At 48.7% G+C, this 27,383-nt stretch overlaps 1 protein-coding gene across 4 annotated transcripts in view; it reads right to left on the bottom strand.

Moving 5' to 3' along the window:
• hth (Meis homeobox homothorax) overlaps positions 1 to 27,383 on the bottom strand; it is a 666,356-nt gene that overhangs the window by 552,408 nt on the left and 86,565 nt on the right. For all 4 annotated transcript variants that reach the window (XM_033482431.2, XM_033482432.2, XM_033482434.2 and 1 more), the window contains exons 5-6: positions 26,238 to 26,288; positions 15,243 to 15,434 (exon numbers count right to left, since the gene is read on the bottom strand). In XM_033482431.2, the coding sequence (XP_033338322.1) occupies positions 15,243 to 15,434; positions 26,238 to 26,288 (243 nt within the window). The remainder of the gene's footprint in view (positions 1 to 15,242; positions 15,435 to 26,237; positions 26,289 to 27,383) is intronic.

Raw genomic sequence — 27,383 nt, 5'->3', positions numbered from 1 at the left:
CTTTACAGTTTGAACATATTTGTGACATGATTTGTCGATCGATCCAATAGGTGACTGGACAACCTAGAGCCCAAAGCAAGTATCGATGTAGCTCAAGAAGCGAGCGCGGAGCGGAAGATGATTCATTTTACCGTCGCATGTTTACCGTTTCCTAATTAAAACGTCGTGAATAAAATTCAAGTTACCTAGATACGTTAACTATGTTAATTATATTATATTCTACGTTATTTTTGCTCATCGGCTGCCGTTGGTGTTAGGTATATTTTGTGTGACACGTGGTCCAGGAAAGCTAAAAGGTTGAACACCGTCTCTCTATCCGAGCCAATATATAATTAAATTCCAAAATCTTCGTCGCCGTGAAAACGATCCTGAATCAGCATTGGGAACCGCTCCTGTCGATCTCGCGGGTATATCTATCGAGAGTTCACCGAAACGCGAGACATCCGATAATTACATCGGTCTACCAGCTACGTCATCCGGGGATGTATATTTTCATAATGTAATATCGTTGCACCACTTAGGGCTGGACTTTCTTTTCAGGAGGGGTGGCGGTGGCTGAGCGGATGCCAGGCACAGCGGGCGTCAACAGTGGGGCGAGCCGTGACGTCGGGAGGGAGGGCAGGATATGACGAGGGGGTGGGGAAAGTGCGTCGGAGGGTGTTTTGCTGGTAATTGGTGCCAATTTAATCCTGCCCTTCGCCCGACGTAGCCTGTATTAACGCTAAGGGAGGAACCGGGGTGAGCCGGTTGCCGAGGGTGGCCGATCCGCTAGAGTTCTCCCGCACCTTCCCACGCCGCTCCTCTCCGCTCCTATCCGCGGCGAGAGTTCGCCACCCCTCGATTTCGCCGGCGAAAACAGCCGCGCCCGCGCTTACCCGCAGACATCCACCCACGCGCCGATTCGTGTGTACGTACGCGGGGCCGCCACGTGCTCCCGCGCCGGGACCACGGATGAGTGGCAGGAACACAGCACAAACACAACAAGCAAAGCTTGCGTGCTCGTGAGAGCCCGCTAGGAAAATATAATTAACGGTAATCGCTCGCGTATATGGCTCGGATTAACTCTGGAAAGGGAGGCCGGAGGGGGCCGACCCCCGCGTCAAATTCTTCGGGGTTATCGGATCGAATGAGTTTTCCTATGGGATTACCGGGGCACGCAGCCTCCGCTCGCCTCGCTACTACCGCTGCCACCGCTTCCGGAAAATTGCCACCCTCTCCACGGAATCGTCGTAATTCACTTGCACGAGGTGTTCCATTATTAGCGGCGCCTCTTTCAGGCTGGCTACACACTCGTCGCAGTGACCATTTTCTCCCTGATGCCCGTTGACGGATTCCAGGTGGACGACATTTTTTCACTCTTTGCGGTTTCTTCATTGTTTTGAGAAATCTATAAGAAGCGGCTGTTAATAGCCACTGGCTGGATTCTTAAGTTCCTAATTGGTTTTTAGTATAACGTGATTAACTGAATAGAGCTTCATTTTTAACAAATTATTGTCATGATAATATTAATATTATAATAATAATTATTATCATAAATTATTATCATATTCTACAAAGCAGGTTGTTAGGCTTGAACTACAACAAACTCATTCGGTATATTCGAAACCTAAACAATAGACGACCGTTAACCGTTCAAATTTGATTTTCTCTGTCATAGCCACGTTTAATTAGCACTTCCTTATCGCTAATGAATCCCTAGACGCGAAAGAAAAATATTAATTGCATGCCAACCTTTGCTTCTATATTCAAATATTGATGATAGAACGGTATAATCTTATTTCGATTCGAAGGAAGTGCAACATGTTTTTTGAGGTCTCACTTCGGCTAACACTTATACTAACGACAGTGACTTCTGCTTCGACGATTTTAATGAACTAAATAAAAGTCAACTTTATAATGTTATCAAAAACTATAATGTTCACGTTTCTGTTGTACCTTGTAATGAGCGAATGTAGCCATTGTAACCATTGTTTTCATTTTATTATTACTATTATTATTATTACTAATATTATTGTTATTATTAATAATTTTACAATTATTATCATTATCGTTATTATTATTATTATTATTATTATTATTATTATTATTATTATTATTATTATTATTATTATTATTATTATTATTATTATAACTATTATAAAAACCCGCTACAAAAGCCAAAACTAAAAATTATCATTATTACGTTGAATTTTTGTAGAGAAATTAAAAGGGCATTTGACGATCATGGACGCTAAATAAATAAATAATATCTACATTTAATTTAATTCGAGATCTTGGTAACACGTCGGACACGTTGTTATATCGCAAAGGGTTAATTCGACTTTCGCTGATCGAAAACCGAAAATTGTCCTTGTTCGACGGAGTCTCGTCGATTCGCGACGGTCTGAGCCACGTATACCGACGCGGATTCCGCGAGTAGTCGCCGGTAATTTTCCACGAGCCGGGTAGATTACGAGGATCGCGTGACGCCCGACGCTCATCGTGCACGGACGTTGCGTACGGGATCGCGGCGCGGGGGTGGCGGACACGTCGACGCATCGAATCACGGTGAACTACGACGACGACGACGACGACGACGACGACGACGGGCCGCGTCGGCGACGTCAGCCGTCGTTTGTCCGCACGGATGGGCGGTTCCAACGCGAGGAATACCGCAGCGCGCAATTGGTCGACGGAGTCGTTACACTTATCGCGGCGCGCACCTGAGCGTCTGAGGGCCACGCACCTTGAGAAACACAGGCGCGCTCCGCGAGTCGTGGGTGTGGGAACGCGGCCCTGGCCCCTGCCACCGCCATTTGCACAGCGGTTTTGCGGCCTAACCGCCCGAGCCGCCACGGACTTAACTTCGACGCAGTTGTGGTCGGCACGCGGAAAAAGTAGGACGTCCGAGGGTTCTGATCTTCGTCCGTCTTTCATTATTGGGTCACTTGGAAAGCTTTCCAAACAAATTTCGTTCTGTAATAATGATAATAATAATAATTTATTCTTGTATACGGGCAAAATAACCCTTTGTCACAAAAGAAGAAGTGAAAGAATGAGATTCTGTATAGCCGTCGCACGAGTAGAATAAGAATAAAAAAAAATAATAAAAAAATATATATATAGGATATACATAATTGTATACAGTACGAAAGTAAAAAATTCTGTGAGGGCATTAAAAAAAACACTTGTTTCAGTACGTATTTTGCAAATGAAAGGCAAGGCGCTTCTACGAACATAAGATTTCAAACTTGTCAGAAAAAATATGTCAGAAGAATCTTTTTTTCAAATCGTCCCTGACTTTCTCGTGAAAGAACGAAACAATTTTCAGAATGACCCAATATTAATTGGTAGAGACGGGGGTTAAAAGTGACTACACATGATTGCGGCGACCCGAAATCGGTTATGTGCAGGAGCTTTGGATGTCGATGTAAAAGTTAAGGTTGAAGTGCACACATGTCTTAACGATTTATCTACCGGCAATTTTCTACATACGAGCCGTTTATTTTGAAAGTGGCATAAGTGACTTTGTTTTTAAGTCGATATATTTGAAAGGGTTTGCGTTTTAACACGTTTCAAAATATGGATGCTAACTTTCGAGAAGATTTACTTGTATTCGTTATCTCAGGATACTGATATTTTTCTCGGTATAAACATTAAAAAATCACCACTTTTCATTACGGTAAAGTGACTTATGCCACTTTCGAAATAAACGGCTCATATAATAATATTTGTAAGGTTAGAAGTCAACGGTACAGAGTTTCTTGGAAATGCTCTTCAAATTCAACCAATCATTTGGGTAATAATATAATACTCCAGTAACGATACAAAACAAAATCATAGAAAAGCTTACTAATAGTTTACCAGTAAATAAAGTGTTAACAGTGTGTGTACAGTGAATAAAATGACTTGTCGATACACTGAAGCAACATTTTTCCGGTGCTTTAACAGCGTGTGTTTAACACACGCTTCTTCGTTCTATCATTTGAATCCGTTCGAGCGTCGTTATGTAACATCGTTCAATAAGTTCAGAACTTCGTTCAAAAATGAGAAAATCGTGTTTGTTCGGATTTCACGAAATTTCCTTCAATAATGTACTTTACTCGAGCATTTCCCATGAAATTGTCCCCAAACATTGTAGAATCGTAAAATAAGAAAGCGGTGATTTCGCGGCCGAGGTCGGTTCAATTCCGAGCTTTACCAAGGTGTCCGAGAAGTCCCATTTCGAAGCAGGCCGTTCCCTCGAAGCGGATCGGTCGATTCCCGGAGAAACCTTGAGGCAGGTCGCGGTAAACAATGTTTCTAAGAGCGACACGATCCCGACGTCGTAATCGCCGGCTGTCTCCGCGATTATCGTCCAGGAACGGGTGTGCCAGAGCGTCTTGTATCGCGTTACGATGGTACAACGTCGCTGCGTGGTCTCGTGGGCAAAATGGCCCGGGAGGAAGGGGCGAATACGCGCGCGACACCGGGGAAGAAGCCGCGGGTGCGAGCGAGAGAAACGGAAGAGACCGTGTCTCCGTGCCGCGATGGAAGAAGGAGAACCGGATAATTTATTATGCTGTCAGTATGTCGCTCACAATGACCGCCTCCTCGATTTTAGTGACACGGCGATTATCGTCGCGGCCGATCTCGGCCGATCATCGTTAGCATGAATAACGTGACAATGGTAATCCCTTTCGTGAAAGTGCTAACGGCCATATACGTGCCGGGACGCCAGATGTCGTCCCGAGAATGTAGAAGAGACCCCGAAGAGCCGGGGACACGGAGACGAACGCGCGAGATGAAGAGAAGAAGGAGGAGGAGGAGGAGGAGAAGAAGAAGAAGACGCGAGGACATTCACCACGGAACACGAACGAGCCTCGACACGTGGCGCGTATGCGCTCGTCACCCGATGAAATGCTTCTAAAAATATTTAGCAACGCCACGGAGACCGGGCACATGCGAGGGACCAAAAAAATAAAATATTTCGAATACTGCGAGGCCCGGGTGGGCTCGGTTTTAATTTGGCCATCGGGACGCGGAGGATTCGCTCCCCGACGTCTCGTCGCCCGCTCCAGTCTCCTGGCCTAACGAAAATCCGGAATTTTTCGAGACTGCTTTATGGATCGTTGCGAAAACGTCGCCGAACTTACACGAAACTTACCCTCGTGTGCTCGTGATCGCTGTTCGTGATTCCTCCCCTTTTTCGTAGATTCGTATCCGGTGATAGTTTCACCGCGAGCACGCACACGAAAGCCCACGGAACAATGAAAGCACATTGATACTCGACCGCATAAAGGTACTAACGCGCAAAGTACAACGTACGGAGAAATTAAGGACAAGCCGAACTGAAAAATGCAGTCCAAACGATATTTTATGCAGCGCCGCACTTTGCGCGATGAAACCGCGACCGCGGACGTTGGAGAAATACACAGAACGATCTCAGCGATCGGTAGGTTCAGTATATTATTCATCCGATACGGATGGCATTTTTCTCTTTCGTATTGCCTCTTCGGAGAGGGCGTTTCCGGCAGGAGCTGGAAACAGTCGTGATATCGGCTCACATATTTCGATTTCGTATCTGCAGAGCCAACATTATTATATTGGTATCATAACTGTCATTTTTCGGGCCCGGATACCGGTTCTGTGTAATAAATAAAACCACCTGGTTGATGTAGCCACCGCTTCGCGTAATAATATGACGAAAATGCGAAAGCAACAGCTTGAAAACAGAACGGATCTTGCAGGGTCAGACGCTCGCGACGACTTCGAATTCTGTGGAAAATAATGGATTTCGCGCCGAAGACGCGCAGGAGAGTCTGCCCCGGCGAAATATTCCCGAAGCAGTTTCTCGGAGCAGGGGTTGATCGGGGGTGGTCGCCTCAGCCGGCGCTGGAACGGGGGTGGTTTTCCAGCAGGCGGCGTGTAAGCGGGCTTCGAGAGGCCGGGGGCGGGGTAAAGTAAAGTGGCCCCGTTACAAGTTTTACTACAGTTTTGCGGCTCGGGATTGCGAGCGCGTAACGGCGGGCAATTGAATTTAAATATTCAATTATGCGATGTGTAAATGAAATAGAAGTCTTATGCAAATGGCAACACGCTGAGGGTTGTTGCAAATTTAAAGGGTTAAATATTTATTAGCGGAGGGTTAACCAAGATTTATGGGCCGCGTTGCCGGCAGGTTAGGTCCGCTCTTCGGCTAATATTCCCTGGCAATGGCGTGGCACGCGGCCCTCCGGGATTCGTTGCTCCTCCGTCTCGCTCCCTAATGATCGATCCCGTCATTGCGCCGATTAGCACTCGGCCTTGCTCATCAAGGACATTCCCGCGGATCGGCTTCCTATCGGCGACGAGTCGCTTCTCGTTCGTTTCACGCTCGCTGTGTGCACATACGTTTCTTCGAGTTGCGGTGACACGCCGCGTTCGTTCGCGTTCTGTGCAACTTCACCGCAGCGCTTTAGGCAACGCCCCTTTTTCGCGATCAAACTAGACGAACACACGTTCGACGCTGCATCTAAACTAAACCTGACATGGCGGTCGTTTCGACCGGTTTTAAATTTTTTATTCGAAGATTGTTGACGTTATAAAGACACTTTTATATTCTTGTTCTTTATCCGTCTTATTATTTAGGAAATGACTGGAATAGATTTCATAATTCGAGCATATATTCCGATGAAATCGATGAAACACCTACACACGAATTCAATCTTGTTTCTAATCTTGTATTCTTCGAATTTCCATCATCGGAATTGCAGCGCAAATCGGTTGATTCGAATATTGACACGTTAGATGTATACTACTTTATATCGGCCATGTTGAACAATTTCCAGAATCGTGTCGGAAGACGAATTTGACGAGACGACAAAAATGAAAACAGCTGCTGATAACGCTGAAGCGAACAATTTAAACGATTCGGACAACGAATAATAAGCGGAAATTTGCCGCGTTTACTTGATTACCTACAGCGCGATGCATTAACGAAACCGTACGATAATTTTGATGAAAAATATAAGGAAGATAAAAATGAAATATGTAAAACCACAATTAGAGTTACGAAATTACGGTTTCGAAACGCGTGTGTACGCCACTTATTTCGACCGTAATTGCGGCAACGCGTCGCGGCAGCGTAAAAAAAAAAGGAAAACGCATCTGTGAAGCGAGCCTTACAATTAATCAATTTTTCAAAGCGAATATATGCGTTGCGCTCCAAGGAATCGGCTTGTCATCGTGCGATTCCCTCCGGCTCGATGGACGTCGACGATCGTCGACGGCTGTTTCTTCCTCTGCTGGTCCGCCGCCGCGTGTCCCGTTCGTGACGATATTTAATTAATCCGAACGCAATTATCGGCCAGCGAGCGATCGGCCTCGCGTTGTGAAAGACGGAGCGACGTTTCGGTGGCCGTTTGACGGTTTAATTATATAAAAAGGACACGAAAGTGTTCATGCATGCAGAAGGAAAGGAGAGCTAGGCTTCCGTTATCTCGAGCGGAGATCTTCCGCCTGGTGTATTGGAGCATCGGTTCCGGTGGAAATTACCAGAGTCAGTCGTTTAGTGGTGATTTTTTTTGTTTTAACTCAACAAGGCTAACATTTATTTATAATGAAAATACGTTGATTGAGACAATAGTTTAAACAAGTATCATTATCGGTAATATATTATCGCTATGTAATGCTAGTCGTATACAATGTTCGGCTGAATTTTCGTCGTAATCGTTATCCTTCCTTTTTCCTTTCTTTCTTTCTTTCTTTCTCTCTCTCTCTTTCTTTCTTCCTTTCTTTCTTTCTTTCTTTCGTTCATCCATCGTGATTACGCTTAAGCCTAGTTTTCAAAGTTGTAATCGTAAACACACATACATGCACAAATGTCCGTGGCGACGTGTACTCGTGGACTCGTCTCACCCAGCGCGGCGCGACGCGACGCGACGCGTCTATAATTACGCAACCTCGGTTAATTGAAACAGCGTGTGCGTGTCGGTTCGCCGGTGTGCCCGTGCGTTTGTGTTTCTGCGTGTATACGTCCTGTGTTCTTTTATGTATATGCGCGAGCGTACTCTATCGCACCAGCTCTTTCTCTCTGTTATTCACTCTCTCTCCCTCTCTCTCTCTCACTCACTCTCTTTTTCTCACTCTCTTTCTCTTTCATTTTCTTGCTCTCTTTTTTCTTTCATTCTCTCGCCCTCTTTTTTCTTTTATTCTCTCGCTCTCTCTTTTCTTTCACTTTCGCTCTCTTCTCTCTCTCTCTCTCTCTCTCTCTCTCTCTCTATCATTCTCTCGCTGTTTTTCTCTCGCTCCGAGCGTCCGTACGCGAGTCAAAACTCTGTCCTGTGATATCTATGCTACGAAGAATCGCGTGCGGAACGCCGCGTTCCCCCTCAAACGTTAACAAACCATAGAAACAATGCGAAACAAAAACGTAACACTATCGACAAGAAAAACCGCGACATGCTCAACAAACGGTGCGTTCCCGCCCGGCGCGGATCGATCCTCGAACAGAATCCGTCGAGATCAAGCTCGCGATCCCATCAGGCGAAAAATAATAAGTGTAAAAAGTACGCGAGACTCAAACTACGTCGATTGTCTGCGCGGGACGACTCGGCCACGGTCGCGAGAATGATCGAACAACGAAATCGATGAGAACAGAAAATTCTGCGGCATTCCCTCGACGGTTGTTGAAACCTACTGATCGACTTACAATAATTTTTTTAAAACTGGACCAAGTAACTTGAATTTTTTGTAGACGATAGAGCGACCAGTCTAGTAGACCGTAACTAGAATACTTTTTTTTTTTAAATTTTGCTATTGCTTTAGAATGACAAAAACTCTCGTTTTTCAACTTTTCAATCCGAGCTTACAACAAAAATTTGAGAAATGTGTAAAAATTTCACCGAAATCGCTTGTCCTTCGTACGAGCAGCAAACTACTAAAGATCGCAAAAATCAAAGTTTTGTCTCAATTTTCGACACTTTCGACCAATAAATATGGGAAATTTGCAGGTTTTCGTTATAAGCTTAGACAAAAAAGTTAAAAATCTCTCGTTTTTTATTTTGTTTTCTCATTCCAAGTAATAGCAAAATTGTAGTTTAGTCATTGTCTAGTATAATTAGTCCCTGTATCATTTAACAAAAAAATTCAAAAAGTTGATTCTCGTTTTAAAAAGTGTATCGAGTGTGAAAAATTTTTTAATGGGAGTCACTGTATCGAATCTCTGGACATGGAGCAAAAGAGTGCAAGTCGTAAGAATTATCTGTTGCGCAGAAAAGCACGTTTACAGGTGTTGGATACACGTCACGTCCCGTTATGTCCATAAAACATACGTTAAACGATGAACGACATTAAAAACGATGACTTATATTAGGTTGTAACATAAGTTCGTCTCGCATTCTTGCTTAATCGCGTAACAATGCTTTGCCGATTCATCGTCAACTTCGTGTCAAGCGTTTTACCTCCTCTTTTTTGTTTAGATTTAGCGATTACTTCTGCACAAGCTGTTTAGAATCGGTGGTTTTTTACCACTGTCATTTTGCTTTTTTACTGCAGCCAAGGTTAAAATTGCGTAAAAAAGATGTATAAAAATTCGTAGTGTGCGAAGACGATGTAATCGACGACTGAACGTGCAGGAAATGGTTCTACGACGACAAATTCTGAACGAATCGAGGCCTTCATTGGCAATAATCATCGCGCATAACAATACGCGATATTGCAGAAATATTAAAAATATCCATTACGACGATTTCAAAGCATATTCGTGATCTTGGACTGCCAAAAGCGAGACGAATTTACGTTAGAACCGCTGATTTTGAACATTCGCGAGAGTCGTGATAAAATGCAGAACATAGAACGTCGGGAAGATATAAAAACATAGTCGAGTTTTTGTAAAATGACTGTAACTATTGAGAGACGAGAAATACGTTTCTACCCAACCCTGTCTTTTTAAATCGATAGAAAAGAATTTTATATCTCTTGCCGATAAATCGATGGTCTACTTTCTACGAATATTTGACTTGCACTCTTCCAGCTGCCTACCGGCAAGATATCCGTCATTAAACACGGAACCACGACTTCTTGATGACTTCGTTACCGGTTCTCTCAAATATCGAGGGAACACCGACTGTCGCGGCGATCGTGGCGGAGACGTGATCGCGCGATTTCGTCCGCAAACCGCAATGAAAAAAAAAGGAAAAAAAAAGAAATATCGGAACCTCCCGATCTGGTAACGGCGTAAATACGTTTCGAGGCTGTTTCCGGCCCGAACCGTCTCGTTCCTCGATTATCATTAATTAAGTACACAGTCTGGGCGCACGCGAGCGCCTGCTCTGCACCTATGGCACTATGTATTCACGTTAGTCTCTGTTTCTCCATTTCATGTCGCGCGTGTACCTCTCTCTCTCTCTCTCTCTCTCTCTCTCTCTCTCTCTCGCCGCGCTCGAGGAGAGCGCTCCGCGTTGCGTCCAGTCGAGCCGTATTTTCTCTAAGCGTAATTGAACCGAATCCTCGGACGGTTTGAGATGCGTGCGATAAGTAACAGGCTCGAGATCTCGATAGAACGAACGATCGAATAAAAAAAAAAAAAAAAAACAAATAAAAAGAACCGTACAAAAACATCGCGGGAGAGACGGATAAAAAGTGAGTACCGTTCGCGTGTCGTTCGACGCGACACGCTCTTCCGGAGGACGGGTCGTCCCCGGAAGTCCCGGCGTGGAAGACGCAACAAACAACGAACTCAATCATCACAAATACAAATGTACAATTTCCGCGGAAACGCGGCGAAACAAAAATATGTCGACGTACCGACCGATGTCGCAAATTCACCCGATCCGCTCGATCGGCGTTTCGAAAGCGCGCTCGTACGCGTATTTCGGTTCTGCATACCTTCGACTTCCGGTTTATCTTTCTCTCTCTCTCTTTCTCTCTCTCTCTCTCGTCCTCTCCTTATCCTGGTTGTTGCATGTAGTTCAGCCCCGTACAACACTCCACCGTGTGTCGTTTCCTGGGGCCCTAACCAGTAGGGGAGGGGGTTATAGGGGGGCGAAGGAAGAAAGCCGAGAGACCTTCGTACGAGGTCTCTCGACCCCTAGGTTCGGCACTCGTAACTAGGGTTCCGACCGGCTGGTGCCGAAGCCCACCTTCCGACCTCCGTACACCCTTGTTGCTTTCTTTTCGTTCGTTCAATTTCTCTGATTGCGATCTGGCGCACCGCCGCGGCGTATCGCAGCGGCGTATCTCACGATCGGGGAGCCCATGATGGCGAGCATCTCCTCCGGTCTGGTGCCCCGCGCCCTTCACCCTGTTTCCGTGTTACGTACCTGTCGTGTGGGGCCGACATTTGTTCCCTGTGCGATATATACTGTTCTCTCTCCGGGTACGAGTGTCTGTCCCGACTTTTTCACGTGGCCCGCCACCGTGTGTGCAGGCGCGCGCCTGCGCGCACGTCACTCGGCCGGATGATTCTTGCCGGGCCGATAGCCGGCGCGTCGCTGCTCCTGCACCGGCAAGAATCATCCGTGCCCCTGACCCGCACACCGACGCGTGCCCCGTGCATGTGGCGGGCCCGCGCGCGCGAATCGGTGCACGGTGTGGTGTGCACGCGATTCGGCTCGAACGCTCGCGGTCGTGTAAAAGTCCCGTGTACTGCTATGATTCATGACGACTGTGCGTATATATGCCTGACCGTTTGTCTCCGTGTGTACCCTTCCCGTTTGTCCATGTGTGTGTGTGTGTGTGTGTGTGTGTGTCTATGCGTGCATGTTCGTTCGATCGTGTGTACGTTAGTGTTGCGTGCGCTGGTTTCGCGTGTAAGAAATGCTAATTCCAGGGTCAAGGAGCTCTCCCCGAGACCGAGGCTCGGTCAGGGCACCAGCTGGGGGGCTCGTTCGCCTCTTGCGCTCGCTCTTCCTAGATACACGTTCTGCACAAGGTTTTATCGTTGAGTACAAGGGTTATTAAGTACGGGGATTGGGGGTGGACCTCGCGCGCCCTGCCGGCCAGGACTTGTACCTCACACAACTCCCTAGTTACGAGTACCGAGACCTAGTGTGGTGACAGTTCGATCGCGTACGGCTTTCTGGGTATCGCGCTCTCGAATCTCTCCGTGCTCTCCTCTTCCATTTCTCTTTCTCTCTGGCTTTTTCACGGTCTCCGCGACGAACCGTTCGATCGCGTGAATCCCGTCCGCGGCGGGACCGATATCGTGACGCTCTGCTCGGAACGCTGGTTCGTGCTCAATCTTTGTCAGTCGGGGAAAAATGGCGAAAAAGTTTCGTTGTTCGGTATACATAAACGTAGGAAACCAGTCTTTGTATTTAAGATTCTAGGAGATTGTTCGCGATCGAGCAGCATTCCGTGCAGGGCGAACGCGCATCATTCTTTCGCACGCCATGTACAATCCTTCGTGTCCTTTTTGATCAACGGCCCTATCCGTCCGATTTTACCACTAGTCGAAGCTACTATTCAATAAATTAAAAACTATACGTCTACCTCCGTTACGATCTTGCGAATTCGAACGTCGGTTCATTCGCTCTCGTATATATCTCTCTCACTTTCTCTCTCTCTCTATCTCTCTCTTTCACTCTCTCTCTCTCTTTCGTTCTCGCGCAATCGTCGCTCAATCATACCCGCATACACGCGACTCTTAAATTAACGATTCGAACCGTTCTGTTTAAAAATAGACACAAAATTCATTTTGTCACGCTTAGAAGCCTTAATCCTATTACGTATATCCTGATCACGGTTAATAGTTCGTTTAGCAATTAATCGTATCGCTCGCGCCTCGATACACGGAAGAGTCTCCGTTATCTCTCACTCTCACATACTCTCTCTCTCTCTCTCTCTCTATCTCTATCTCGCGAGCTGTACACGGTCCTAGACGCCTGCCCGCGTTCTACACCGAATATGCCCTGAACGCGTGACGAGATCAGTATCGATCATTATCTGGGAGACGAGGGAAAAAGAAGAAGAATGTTCCTGCTCGCGTTTGCTACGGTTTCTCGACGGTCCGATCGGCTGATGATAAAAACCGGGAAAACCATCGATCCAAAGATAAAATCCGCGCGATAGACGAGTCTATCGTGAGTCGAAACGATGAAAGAAAGCGATCGTATTCGGTCGACCGATAAAAGGAAATGCGTGGTGTCGGAAACCGCGACACGAAAGAAGAAAACCGACCTGACACGCGCCCGGTTCCCTCGAACGGAACGTTTCGCATCAACGTTCCTCTCGCCTAACACTAGTCTTCAGCTCTCACCGTGTCGCCCCAGCGGGAAGGGCCCCGTCGTGCCTCGCCCTTCCCATAATGCCCGCTAGTACGCCAACGAATCCGTGCGCTGTGCCGCATAGACCGCGAAAGACCTTGGAGGAAACAGAACAGTGGGATATATCGGGGGGCTAGAGGGGGACTCGGCGTGTGTCGCCGGCGCACCACGTGGTGCGAGAAGACCACGTGCTGTACTGTCATCGTCTTCGTAGTCGTCTTCGTCGTCGTCGTCGTCGTCGTCGTCATCATCATCGTCACGTTGTCATCGCGATGAAAAGGATGCGAATCGAGCGGCCGCGACGACACGCAGAATCGGAATTGCGTAACGTCGTCCGCACGCTGGTTAGAACACGGTGTACGCGTACCACGCGACCCGGTCGGGTCCAAAGTCGGACTCGGGCCGAGGTGGATCGTGTTTTGAAAGCTGGCCGAAAGTCTCTAGGTGTCTTGTCGGCCGGTGTCTGGCTCCGAGACGAATTTAGAAGCGTTCTTCACCGCTGGGCACGCCGCGATCTTGCGTAATCGAGCGTGGCCACCGGGCAAATGGACTGTGCCCGTCGATCTGGCCGACCAGTTCGGGAAACGTTCGCCTCCGTTACCAACGAGCGCGTGGAATTCCCTGTACACACCGTGTACAGGATCTCTCTCTCTTCTCTACGACTTGAGCAACAACACTTAACAAGTGAAGTAACAGAGAACGCATGTGGATATATATCCGTGTGTGTATGTAACAACAGAGAGATACGTGAAGAGACATAGAAATTAAACATGACAGAAGAAAAATGATAAAAAATGAAAGAAACAGAAGAGAGAGAGAGAGAGAGAAATAGAGAGAAAGAGAGAGAGAGAGAGAGAGAGAGTATAGAAATCGTGAATGTAACTTAAAAAGCCAGCCAAGTGCCAAACAAAGTAACACTCGTCCTTCGCTCGCGAGCAGTACGAGACACTCTTGCTAGCAACGTACTGGAAATGCCGTCAAGTAGCGCCAGTCCAACGGTATCGCGCGGCAAACTGTCACCCACGACCCAATCGAGACACCCTCCCGACGACGACACACAACCCCTCGAGACTCTTCGACACGCCGGAGAAAAGGTAATACACGGCCAGGGTGGTCTCCTGAAGAGACCGCTGAGCCACCCGACTGCTCGGTGCACAACACAGATATCCTCGAGTGGCTCGCTGTTCGCCGACTCGCTTCCCTCCGGAACGGCTCGTTGCCTCGCGGAAATGCGAGGCCGAGGTTCCGCGAACGTTTCGCAAAACTTTCGCAGAGGATCGTGAAAAAGATCTCGCGAAAGTTTCGCTTCCCACGGAAGGCCAGGAAGAGAGGCGAAGAGGAGGCCGCGCGACCGGCGAACAACGCTCGGAAAACACGATTTCCGGTGACCTGGTTGCGTGGGGTACGACAGGCAACGTGGCGGAAGACAACGAAGACACCAGAGACACGCCAGACTTGCGCGCGTACGAGGGGGTTGCCAGCTGGTGGAAGAAGACAAAGAGAGCGGCAGAGGGAACAGAACGGAACGGAACGGAACAGAACAGAACAGAACAGAGAGGGTGTCACGGTGATAAGAAGAGAAAAGGTCTCGCGGTATCGGCACGGAAGTCGCGTCTATTACGAGCACGGATAAACGGCCGAGCTGATGCTGTGGTAGGCGGCGAGGGCGGCGTGCGCGTGCGCTGGGGGCGCGGATGCGGCTGCGTGCGGCGAGGTGGCCATCGCGGATGCCGCCGCGGCTGCCATCATCATCTGTTGGTGCGAACGCTTTAGGGAGTTGGGAGTTGTGGCGGCGCTACTTGGGGTAATAGCAGTAGTAGTGGTGGTGTTCGACTGCGGCGCAGGGTGGTGGTTTTGGCTTTGGTTTTGGCTCAGTTGCAAGGGGGTGGTAGTGGCGGTACTGCCGATACCGGCGTGATTATTATTATTATTGTTATTATTGTTCTGGTGGTGATGGTGGTGGTGGTGGTGATGGTGGTGATGGGGGGTGATCGCGTCGTGCGGATAATAAGACGTTGACGATGGTGAGGTACTCACGACGTCCGGCGTGCTGGCTCCGTCCGTGTGGCTGGTGCTGTCCGCGGTGCTCCTCGGCCCGCCACCGTCCAGACCGTTCCCAATCTCGGGCGGTTTCGAACTCTCTCTGTCGTCGATCACTAGGTCAATCGGCATTTTGCCTTTCAAACAGCTGATGTACCGGTGGCAGAAGTTGTCGCAGAGTTCGTGCACCTGAAACACAAAATTTTTCAATCGAATTAGCATCTCGGATTCCTCTCGGATACGGAACACCGTATTAAAACTAACGACTTGCCGAGCGTGACGCTCCCGGGACGGGCTGTCGCGGCTCGAGCCGGAGCCCCGAGATAAGGGAAGTCATAAATAAGATTTTAATTGATGCCGCGGCGCTTGTTTTAATGTCCTCGGCTCCCGAGTTCGGTTTCGACGCCTTTCTAAACTTTACGCTTGACATTTTAACGACCGCTTCGAACCCTACCACCGGCTCCCGCGATATCTCATCGCTCGAAGAGTGTCGATCTACAACGTATATGTACATATATATATATACACTAATTTTGGCTCCGCGCGTGTACCGATCTCGCTACTTTATAGTTCGTATCGTGTACTGGCGAAAACGCTTCTCAAGGTCGGGGATGACGAGCGGAAAACGATCGGGGACCGGGACACCCCCCGAGGGCTCCTAGACAGCGGCGACACGCGCGTCCCTTCTCCCGTTCCCTATAAACCGTTCACCCGGTATTTTCACCTCGGACCGAGGTACCAAAAGATCCGGCCGATACGAGCGTTGGTATCGATACACAAAGATGGAGGAGAGGACCGTTGAGGAGTTCGTTGCATCTCGAGGCCGTGGAAGCAGTCCGGCAGCGAGAGACAAGACTGGCCGCGTCCACGGGACAGGATCGAAGGGAGACAGAGAGAGGAGGTCTGACCGGTGTCCAGTCGACCAGAATGTTATGTATGCAAATGAGGTCTGACAGGCCTATAGGATACTCGGTCCTCCAGCGTCCTCCTCACGGTTCATCCTCCCCTCCCGTACCTCCCCCTCCCGCCGGCCCCCCTGACCCCATCCCCGCCGGCCGCGCCGGACCGAACCGACTTGCCGCTTGATTCGGTTTAGAAAAAATGTATTATATAAGCAAAAGCAAATAAAAACGGTTATCTTGTTATATGTAAATCGACGGACGGGGGGTCGAGGGGAAAGGGGGAAGGCCGGCGCATTACGAGGCGGCGTGTCTTCTCTCGTTGCAAGCGCGTACGCGCTCGGTCTTCCTAGCCCGTTCTCCTTCTTCCTCTATCCCCCTATCTGTCCATTCCTCTCTCCCTCTCCTTTCTTTCTTTCTTTCTTTCTTTCTCTTTCGTTCACTCTCTCCTCTCTCTCTCTCTCTCTCTCTCTCTCTTTCTTTCTTTCTCTTTTCCTCTCTTTCTCCGATGCCGAAGCTTCTCTACTCAGCCTCTCGGCAACCTATCCACCTAGCCAGATACTTACGGCGTTCTTCTTATTAGGCATTTATATGTAATAGAGAAGACGGCCATCTTTGCCGTAGGCGGCACCGTCCAATGGTGGAAGACCGTCGTGGCTAACACCGAGCGTAGACAATGCACGCGTTTATCATGCGTTAAGCGTATGCGAAAGGAAGGCTCGTTGATCGAACGCGAGGTAACCGATGCACGGACCCGATCCTCTTTCCAGAGATCGCCGCCGCGCGCGACGTTCGAACGGCGCATACGATATTTCACGATACACCCCCCGTCCTGGTCAGCCTCGATGCTGCTCCTTTCTCCACCCTCGATTCGTTTCATGGGAAAATCGCGTTCCGAGAGGCCTAACTGACAAAGACCGATATATCGCAACAACGACAACGTAGGGAACACGGCCGGGTTCTCATGCCGACGCGGACTTCTCCAGAATTTTCTCCGTGGCCACCAGCAGGTAACACAATGCCTCCACGAGATGACTAGACTCTCTTTAACGCGCGGGGACGAAACGGCGCGGAGAGCGGGCGGAGAGGACCCCGAAGGACAGCGGCTATAATGCCGGACTGGTTAGAATTTGATCCACCGGGAGTCGAGTCGAACCGGCCGACAATGCTCACCGAAGAAAAGAAACGGGGCCCATCGTTGTCCCCTCTCCGCTTGCGTCCCCGCGACCGCGCCGAAAGGGGCCCGCTAGCAGAATGTTCGCCTACACCGGCGAGGCCCACCGTGTACCCCTTGCGCGCGGGAACACGGATATCGAGCCATTTTTTAGCGCGCGAACACATTTCACAACCTGGTACCCTATCTCTCCCTTATAAAATCGTTATCTTCCGACGGGAACGATGCGCGCCGAACGCTGATCTCGGAGAGCAAACTTTCTACGGGCAACAAGTATTTACTTAACTTTGTAACTTCGTGTCTCCCCGTCGACACCGTTATCTCCTGAGAATGGGAATCCACCGCGCCCTTTATGACCGATACAATCGTATTAACAGAATTAGTATAGAAGCGTAAACTCTTGCTCTGCTACAATATTCATCTTTTCTGTAATTCTGAAATCTTTCGACGCAAATTTACGCTGTGTGATCATGATGATGATGATAAATGTATAGACGTATTTATTTAACACGCGGAGCCCGTTGTACAAACGAATCACAAGTAAATATAAAGGAATCAAACAGAGAAAACGATAACAAAATTATGTAATGACGAAAATACTGATTAATCCTCTCTATATAAAGCTACCTAAAGCTCCGAAATCGAGCCGGAAAGTACAGAAATCGCCAACAAAATTTAATATGTTGCAATATTAATTGATCTAATTTTGTCGACCGAAAAAGATTCTTCTTATTATCATATTCAACACCTTATCTACTATTAATATCATTTAATATCAATTAATTATCCCGTTCCATTGTGAGAACTATCTGGTGTCTTAATCGTTTCTTAGAAGAAAAATCAAAATTGATATCGATGTCGATGGCGACGTTCAATGACACCGAAGCGAGATCCTAGGCTAATAGGGACCGGAGTGTTTTGTGATCGAGGAGCTGGAACAACGTGTCCTACCCTGGAACCGATGTTCTCGCAGAGGTGCACGAGGTTCGCGCGACCTCCAGGTTCTTCTCTGGTCTAGGACACGCGATACGGAGTACTGGAGAACAAACGGAAAGAAAACGAAAAGCCGAGGGACTACGATCGGTTTGTAATCGGACACCGAGCGAAACTGTTCTCCAAAAGGAGCCGGGGGGTCCTCCCCAGGTTCTCGGCAAGGGAGACGAATCAACAGGCAGCGAACGATTCGACGTCGAGGACCAAGCTTCGCTGTTTCAGATGTATCATATCGTTTGACCGTTCGCACGGCCGCACGGTTGACACTGTACACCACGGTCCTAGAGAGTCAAGGATACGCTAGGCGGAGCAGCGAGCGCGGTGCACTTCTTTGGTATCTAATTCATCCGTGCGGGGACCGGTGCTTCTCGGATTTTCTGATACGAACGTAAGAAGGAGTGGAAGAGGGGACACGGTGAGAGGAGGTTTGCGGGGGCCACGGAAAATATCGAGTGTCTCAAAGGATCGCCGTTTCCAGCCGGCGACCTCCCGATCGCGAGTTCTCTTTCTCCGGCGGTGAAAGCCCTCGGAGAACTGCTATCGGCGGAATTATCCGAGCGGGTATTTAATTTCCGCGAGAGATCGAGGCGGGCGTAAATTTCCTCGAGCGTCCCGAAATAAAAGCGCCGGTATAGAGGAAGAAGGAGTGAGAGAGAGAGAGAGAGCGAGGAGAGGCGAAGGTGGAGAGCGCGGCAAAGGGACGGTATCGCTTTCATTACGTCCCCGCGAACGCTTCTCGTGTTCTCCGTGGGTACATGCGACACCAGAGGCAACGCCATTACCGGAAGGTAGCTTCGCTCGGTGTGTGTACAAGCGCCAGAAGAAACTCAATGGCCGCGCGATACCGGCGACGCTGTAACTCGAGATTATTCCAATTTTATGGCCGATTTAACAAGCTCCGCGGACAGGGGTGTCGGTTTGTACGCGCGCCAGAAGAGAAATTGTCGGCCGGATTTCACCCGGTGCCCGCGGACTTGTTTCTTCCTCGAATACGCGCTCCAGCTCGCTCTCTCGCTCGTTCTCGCTCTCTCTCGCGCTGTTTCTCTTCAACTTGTCCCCTACTCGCGAGCACAACGGGTGAACTGCTCGGCCGGTCGTCCCACGTGTGCAAAGATAAATTCCTCGTGTTTCTGCGGCCGAAAAAATCTCTCTCGAGTTGACGCGATTAAACGGTGACGAAGAAACTTGTCGCCGCGGCGCGGCGGGAAGCGGAGCCGCGGTCGCGCGCAGGCCTCGAAACGAGTTCTCGATTCAAAGACTTCTTAAACGGCCCCGAAGGTTCGCCCGGCTCTCTTGTTCCCGTCTTTATTCTCTCCCTCCTCCCCCTCGATCGCGCGAGGGGAGGTTCCGCACGAGGCGACATTATACCGCCGCGTGGTTCCCTTTCATCCCGACCCCCGAAATTACTCGAGAATTTACGTAAACGAAGGAACCAGCGAACAAGTGTCCTCCCCCCCCCTCCCACCCCTTTGTTACCTCCTCCTACTCATCCTCCGACCTCCTCGTCCCACCTTCCTCGACTGACCCCCTCGCCGCGCCGCGCCGCGCGCTGTACGAACCGCTCTCCTTCCGCCATCCTCCCTCTGTTGACGGGCTCTCGGAAAGGCAAACGGCGAAGAATGGAACGGATCCAGGGTACGTACGAACCAAGGAACGAAAAAAAGGAGCGCAGAGCGAACCCCATTTACGGCACAATGGGCTCCTTTGAAGCCGAAGGTAATGAAGGTTTCGGGGTGTCTGTCTCGGTCCCTCTTCCGTGCTCCCGATTCACAACCTGACCATCCCTTACCGCACGCACAGGGATACCTATATACCGGGTGTCACCAGACGCTTCCTTCCCTCTCCAGTTCCCGCCGATCTGACTCCGAGTTCGACGATCGGCGTCAATTGTTTGCGGAATCCCGATGCTTGCCCGGTCACCATCCTCCGAATTCTCGGGGACTGTGATGTCGCAACGTGCCGCGGTCGGTCAACCTTCTAGATACCCAACGACTATTTTCAAGTTTATTCAAACTTAACCCTTTACACTCCCTGCACACCCCCGCACTTTTTTTAATGCAAAAACCTGCATTTACGAACCTTTATATTATACGATATAGCTTTGGAATCGAGTAAGATATTACAATGATATTCGACTTATATGAATTTGTAGACATCGAGGACACATATATTTGCAAAAGGAGTCAACATTTTGTTTCTTATCATTTTTACAGTATGATAAATTTTAAAGCATATCAACTTTAATGTCCCCACAGAGAGGACATCCGAGTGTTGTGCTAGTATGACGATGTCCCCTGTCAGAGAACAGCGGAGTGCAAAGGGTTAAACTCTTGGAGATTTAAGTAACTATTATGTTTCTAATATAACGATGCACACTTTTCGTTAGGCAAGATATACAGCGTGACTCATTGGTAAGATACATTAGCTCTCTGCTGTCACAATTTCTATGCGAAACAAATATGTCGTACTGAATCGTACAGGCCCAGTTAAAATTTAAAACAACTAGCAATACCATTGAGATTCAAAAATGTTGGAATACAGTTTAAATATCCTGGTACATCGTTTTCTTTATTAAGCATCGATAGCTCACTTGCAAGTATATTCAATTAATTAGTCATTTCATTTTTCTCATAACGATATCACTTATCCTTATATTTTGATCCTGTGTGACAGCGGAAGAATAATTGGAAATTATCGGAACTACTACACAGACATTTCTTTCTTTCCTGAATATCTTCAATTTATTGATAGTAATACGATAATAATATTTTCAAAATTTTCAAACGTTCTACTATTTTGCATTTGGTCCACGCATTTTCTCATAAACGCATGAAATCCGCTAATTTCTCGACACGAACAATTTCGAATATTTTAGCGAGTTCGGATGCTTGGAACTACTTAGTATGAATGGGTGACTCCTAGAAATCCTGACCGAGCAAAAGCGAGTCCCCAAAACGACCGGCACGCAGGCCGAAGGGATCGGTCGGTCCATCGATCCGTGATATCTTCCGGCTGGTGCGGAGCATCCTCGAAACGGTTAACCCGGATGTCCCCGGGGACACCGGCAAAAAACGTCGGTGCAACGTCGGAACGAACGAACGAACGGAGAAGAAGGAGGAGGAGAGGAAGCACGCGGATGTCCCTAGCGCAGAAGGATGCCTAGGTATAAGTTAGAACCAGTTTCCTCCGGGGCGGGGAGAGGGGTAGAGGGTTGTCCGCGGGTTGCGCCAGTATGAATCCCGTTGGTATGCACTGTGCGCCATAATACCCTATAAGAAATTTACCGCTCTCTAACCGGTGATGGCGTGTACATACGCCGCGCCGGCCACGAGTGCAGGTCGAAGGGAGAACGAGCGACAGGGAGCGAGAGAGGAAGGGCTACGGCGAGAGACAAAGATGCCGTGGTACGAGCTGCAACTCAGAAAAGACCGACGTGGAAAGAGAAACGGTCGGGAAAGGAGAGGGGTGGAGAGGTTGGCAGAAGGTAAACGAAAAGGGGGAGAGAGAGGGGGAGAGAGAGAGAGAGAGAAAGGAGAGAAGTGGCCCTTCCTTCCGCGCACCGGGCCCCAGCAAAACGTAATTATGCTAATACGCGATTGGCTCGAAAATGTTAAATGCACGAAGCGCAGCACCGCGGGCTACCATGCCTCTCCCTCCATTGGTCGTCCTTCTCTCTCTCTCGATCGTCTCGCCTCCATCTTTTTCTCTGCTTTTGCTGCTTCTGCCTCCCTCCCCCTTCCACGCCGGACAACCACCCCCCGCACTCCGCGCCCCCGAGCGCAGATATTTATGGAATCTTCTTCATCGCGCGTTCGCTGCATTCCGCTTTGCTCGCTCGCGTCTTGTCCCGTCCCGTCTCGTCCCGGCCCGGCCCGGCTCGGCTCGGCCCGGCCCGGCCCGTCTCGGCCCGTCTCTCTCTCGTCGCTCGGCTCGGCTCGGCTCGTCTCCGGGGGCCCCGGGGACCGGGAACGTTTCAATCTTCATTACCGTCGATGCCAGTGCGACTCGCACCGTGCCAAATTGCGGCCAGGTTTTGTCGCGGCTTTTCGCCGGCCAGCGCCGATATCGCTGCGACGATCTCGCCGAAATAAATCGCCCCTCGAATTCGAAATCTACGAGCGCGCGACCTGCGGTCCTGGGACACGATCCGATACGGCCCTGTCCCCTCAGGAGAGACATAATTTCGCGGAAGAAGCTGCATTCGGACGGCACCGAAAAGCGGCCGTTCATTTTTATCACCCGGGCGATTGCGATCGTCTGCCCGACGAAGTTATGCGCGATTCTAAAAAGTTTCGATTACAACTTTCAAGTTTTGATAAAACCTTGATTACGATTCGGACGGTGCGTTTAGACCACGGTGTAAGAAGATGAAGTGAACGTTGCCGTAGTTGTAACAAATTTGTACAAATACAAAGACGATGTAAAAAATACCGTATTAAAAAGGTTTAATTGATCTTGTACATTCGTAGAAAAATAGGCAATTGGTTCCACATCCTTAACACTGGATTTCCGGAGGACTGAAAGCTATTTTATATTAGTTCGTAAAAGCAACGATATGATATTTGCACTAGTCGTTAACGAGTGTTATTATAATATTTGCCGCAAGTAACAAATATATTGAATCAATAACTCATAAATGCATCTTTACAATCTGAATAATCGTAAATGATCTAGTATTAATTATGATATGATATGATATAATTAGTATTAATTATGAACCTAGTATTAATACATACAGTAAAAAGCATTCTATATATAATAAATATATACTGCCCTAAATATCTAGAAATTACGGTTAACAGAAATAACTGTGCTCAAAATTTTAATGAATTTATTTTTTTAACCGAGCTAAGGTCGTGTAAAAAGGAAATTGAATTTATTTATTTAGACCGTGCGAAATGAAAGCCGAGTAAAAAAGCGCCGCGTGAGAACAGCATTGGGTGTATAATTTAAAAAGTAATGTATCAGGGTGAGCGGCATTGGAAACATTAGCACCTCTCGCGGTAACTCGTGGAAGTAAACTTTTAATGTCTCATAAATTCTGTAGAATAACCGTAGCCATGTCCACCTATCCTTCTTAAATCGTGGTTTAAACTGAAAGAATTGCAGCTTGATTATTTTCTGGTGTACGGAAGGATTAAAATCGTAATCGCCAGCAGTTTATAGGGCCCACGGATTCGTGTGTTCTTGCTGGCAAAATGCAGGCGAAGAGGACACCGAGGAGAATCGACGAAGAGAGCGGATCGATGGTCGGAGGATGGTCCCCCGAAATTCGCCGGTAGGCCTTTATAATAATGTAATCGGGGCAAATGAGGAAAATTGCTATGAAATTGCAGGATCGAGGATGCGATCCAGGCGGGCCTGTCGAAGAGGGAGAGCACCGAGGGGCGAGCGGCCTCTTGCCCGTCGGAGCCAATGGCTGCCGCCACGTCAGCTGCCATTTCGATGGAAATGCGATGGATGTCCGCTATTTCGTATGATAAAATATCGCCGCAAAAACCGTCTGGCCGGCCGGGGCCCGCCCCGGTATTCAGTGGCCGCGCAAAGAGAACCCCCTTCGAAAACTTTCCGATGCCCTCCACTTTACTCGTCGAACGGTTATCAATCGTTAGCCGAGAGAAAAACGAGCCGAAACCGCCGCCTTCTAATGCAATATTTATCCGCCGTGCTCCCGAAATACCCGCGTGAACGCGCGCGGAATATTAACCGGACGGCTCGCTTCAATTAATCGCGATCCCTGTTTACCGTGTAGTCGATTAAACCACGAAAGCGATAAGGGACCGGCGAAAAAGTCCTCTGTGTCGGGCGACATTCGTTTTGGCGCACCCGAGTCCGACTCCTTGCACCTTGAACTACATTTAGTAAGAAAACAACATTCGGAGAAATGAAAGTGTCTCGTCCATTTATTAAAATCATCGAAAGTGGAGATATATTTTTTATTCAAATCCTGCTCCTTGCAATTGATTTCGCATAAAGATCCGCAGTCTATTTAATTAGCCGAAACGATGTCGAGCCTCGGCTTGATCAGCTAACGAGGTTCGGAATATTTCTTATAAAAGGAATTCTTTGCTTCGATTTGCTCGCGATTCACGATTCACGATTCAGACAGTATTCATTGTGGATGGATGCGCAGATTCGAAAATGAATATTATTTTATTATAGGTGCGCAGAAGAATGTTGAGAAAAAAATGGATGTGATACAGCTCAACCCTCCAATTTTAATTTGACTCGTTAACTTGACTTGTCTCAAAAATTGCAAAAAGTTGAAGTATGCTATCTAATTAAATTTAAATTGATAAGCTAAGTCGTTATTTTCTCAACATTCTTACGTTTCGTGGATCTTATCAAAATAAGGAAGATGTAATACCTTGGCCAATAAATGAATTGTCAAATCTGAGAAAATAACTCCGTCACCGACGATAATGATAGGTGACGCGGCACTCAAAGTGTTAGAACACTTTAACTTAAACAAATTTTTAACACCGCAGCGTGACAGTCGAGGGTGGCAGAAAAAAGCATGTAGGAACAATACCCAGTCCTATAATTGAGCCGTTTATTTTGAAAGTGGCATGAGTCACTTTGTTTTTAAGTCGATATAAATTTAAATCGATAAAATCGATAAAAAATCACCACTTTTCATTACGGTAAAGTGACTTATGCCATTTTCAAAATAAACGGCTCAATCGTCCGCAACCCTGACGACGTACCACGTCAAATCTTACAGAAACACGAAACCCGCAGGAGCGAAACAAAATGAGCCGTGTCCGCTTGAAAAGCATAAATAAAAAACGTAAATACCGAAATACTACTCGTCGGTCACCGAAATGTTGACAGAGTTGCCTACGTAGAGAGAATGGTATAGCCTGCTCATTGATAGAAAATTGAGAGCGACACGACCGAGTCAATTTCCCACGAGCCTGAGAAAAAAGCCGGGGCAAAAAACCACGTATCCCAGGTGAGGAAGATGGCCGACCCGATGCAAACAACTGCGGAGCAACGTGTCCGTCCGGCTGGCTAGCCATTGGACAGCTAAATGACACCACTTACGCTAGAAGGCGACTCGAGTCGGCCGGCAAGGTATACCATAGACGACGACAACGACGACGGGTGGTGCCGAGCTTTCACTACAATTACGGAAAATTGCGGCCCCGCTCGTAACACTTGTTTTTCAAGCGTTACGGACGGCTTATCTACCGCGACGCCGGTAATCCCGAACAATTGGAGCGAACGCGAGAATACGCGGGAGTACGCGAGCTGTTGACGGTCGCAGCCAGCACTGGGATCGCGACTCGGCGAACGTCGAGGGCTGACGATCGTCGATCATCGACCTCGTCAATTTTTCCTAGCCCATGAAACTCCGTGGAATTTCAAAAACTGGGACAACGAACCGTGTCGCGGTCGATCGAGGCTGTCGTCGACGACGCCGTTTCCACGGTTTTCGTTAGGAGGACGAGCGGCACCTGGTGAACGGCCGATTAATTATGTTCGCGTAGCATTGATTACTTAAATCTAGGTAGAGCCCCGACCTTGAGGTGTCTCCAATGCTACCGCAAAGGGAGATAGCATTAAATTTCCATGGATCCATGGTAATAAAGCCTTCGACCATGAACAATAAACGGAGCGGTCTTGTGCCGGTTGCATCGACTGTCCCGTGCATTTAGCTAGAGCCTCGTTCATCGATCCTCGCATCGTTGCTACGGCTATCGATCTACGGCATGTATCATAGATAAATCACGCTCGGCTTCCGTCTACATCCAAATAAGTTTCAGCGATACTTAATTTACAAGTCACGCGAACGTACCCGGCGACCCCGGAATAAAACAACTGCTCGATAATAAAGGAAAAATTCATGGTCGCGCTGCGCCATCGGCGCTCGCAGAACAGGCGAGAATAGGCCCGCGTCCGGGAATCGCGGAGCGTACTCACCTTTTCGAGCTCGAGGAGGTGAAACCGGAGGACCTGGATCGCCTGGACCATCTGAAACGAAAAAAGGAATCGAATGAAATCTGTTCGGTCGGATATAAAAGGGGACGCGGGTCGGCTGAGAGGAATCGAAGGACGAGGCGAGGAAGAGGAGGAGGAGGAGGAGTACCTCGGCGGAAGAATCGGCGTCGAGCGTGTGTATCGGTCTTGTCATTTGTATCGCGCCGAGTGCCGCGGCTCGGTGCACTCCGCGGGGATTAACGGGAATTAATTATTATTGCATCTGCACGCCGCTAATTGCGTCCCCGGATTCCGTGTTCCGGCCGGAACACGATCGATGCGGCATCGATGGACCGGTTCAACGACCTCGGGCCGAGACTGCTCGAGGCTGGCCGGTTCGAGGAAGGTGCCCTGTCGTCGTCGATCGCGGAACAGGCGGCTGCGAACGCCAGAAAACCGCGCGTTCCTCCTTCCCCGAGGCATAATTAGCGGACGGGTCGACTCGTAATTTTCTCGGAGCATTATTTTCACAAATTCTCGCTATCGCCGCGGAATCCCGCTTTGAGGGAGCGGCGGCGGCGGGCGGGGTGGGGGGACGCGCCACCCTCCTTTATTTCTCCGAATGCTATACTACACGACGTTTTTCTAAACGAGAGTCACGTTCGCTGTCGACGAGGCCAGGTATCGGACGTGCATACTCGAGCCGGGGCCATCGGCATAATTTTCCGATACGCCGTAACGCTTAAACCCACCTCGGAGAGAGCCCCCGCAATCTCTTGCCGGCCGCCCTCTTCGCCCTCCCTGCTCCACCCTCTCGGCACAGACTCGGAGGAAACCCGGGCCCCCGGTCGGCCCCGGCTATGGCCCCCGATGGTAGCAGAAGCGGCGATTCAATTAGGCAAAGCGGCAATCTTAATTGTTAATTAACATTATATTTATGCAATTATGGTCCATTATGATTCCGCGCGGACGATAACGAAGCGACCGCGATGAGTGCTCCCTCAGATAGCGACTCCTCGAAAGCACGGTTCCGCGCGCTCTGCCTCCGCCCTCGCTCTCTCTCTCTCTCTCTCTCTCTCTCTCTCTCTCTCTCTTTCTCTTTCTCGCTCCTGGCATCTCTTCTTCCTTCTGCACCCTACCACCACCTTC

Source organism: Megalopta genalis, unplaced genomic scaffold (genome assembly GCF_051020955.1).
Source record: "Megalopta genalis isolate 19385.01 unplaced genomic scaffold, iyMegGena1_principal scaffold0020, whole genome shotgun sequence".
NCBI lineage: Eukaryota > Metazoa > Arthropoda > Insecta > Hymenoptera > Halictidae > Megalopta > Megalopta genalis.
This window is presented reverse-complemented; position numbering and strand designations above follow the sequence as displayed.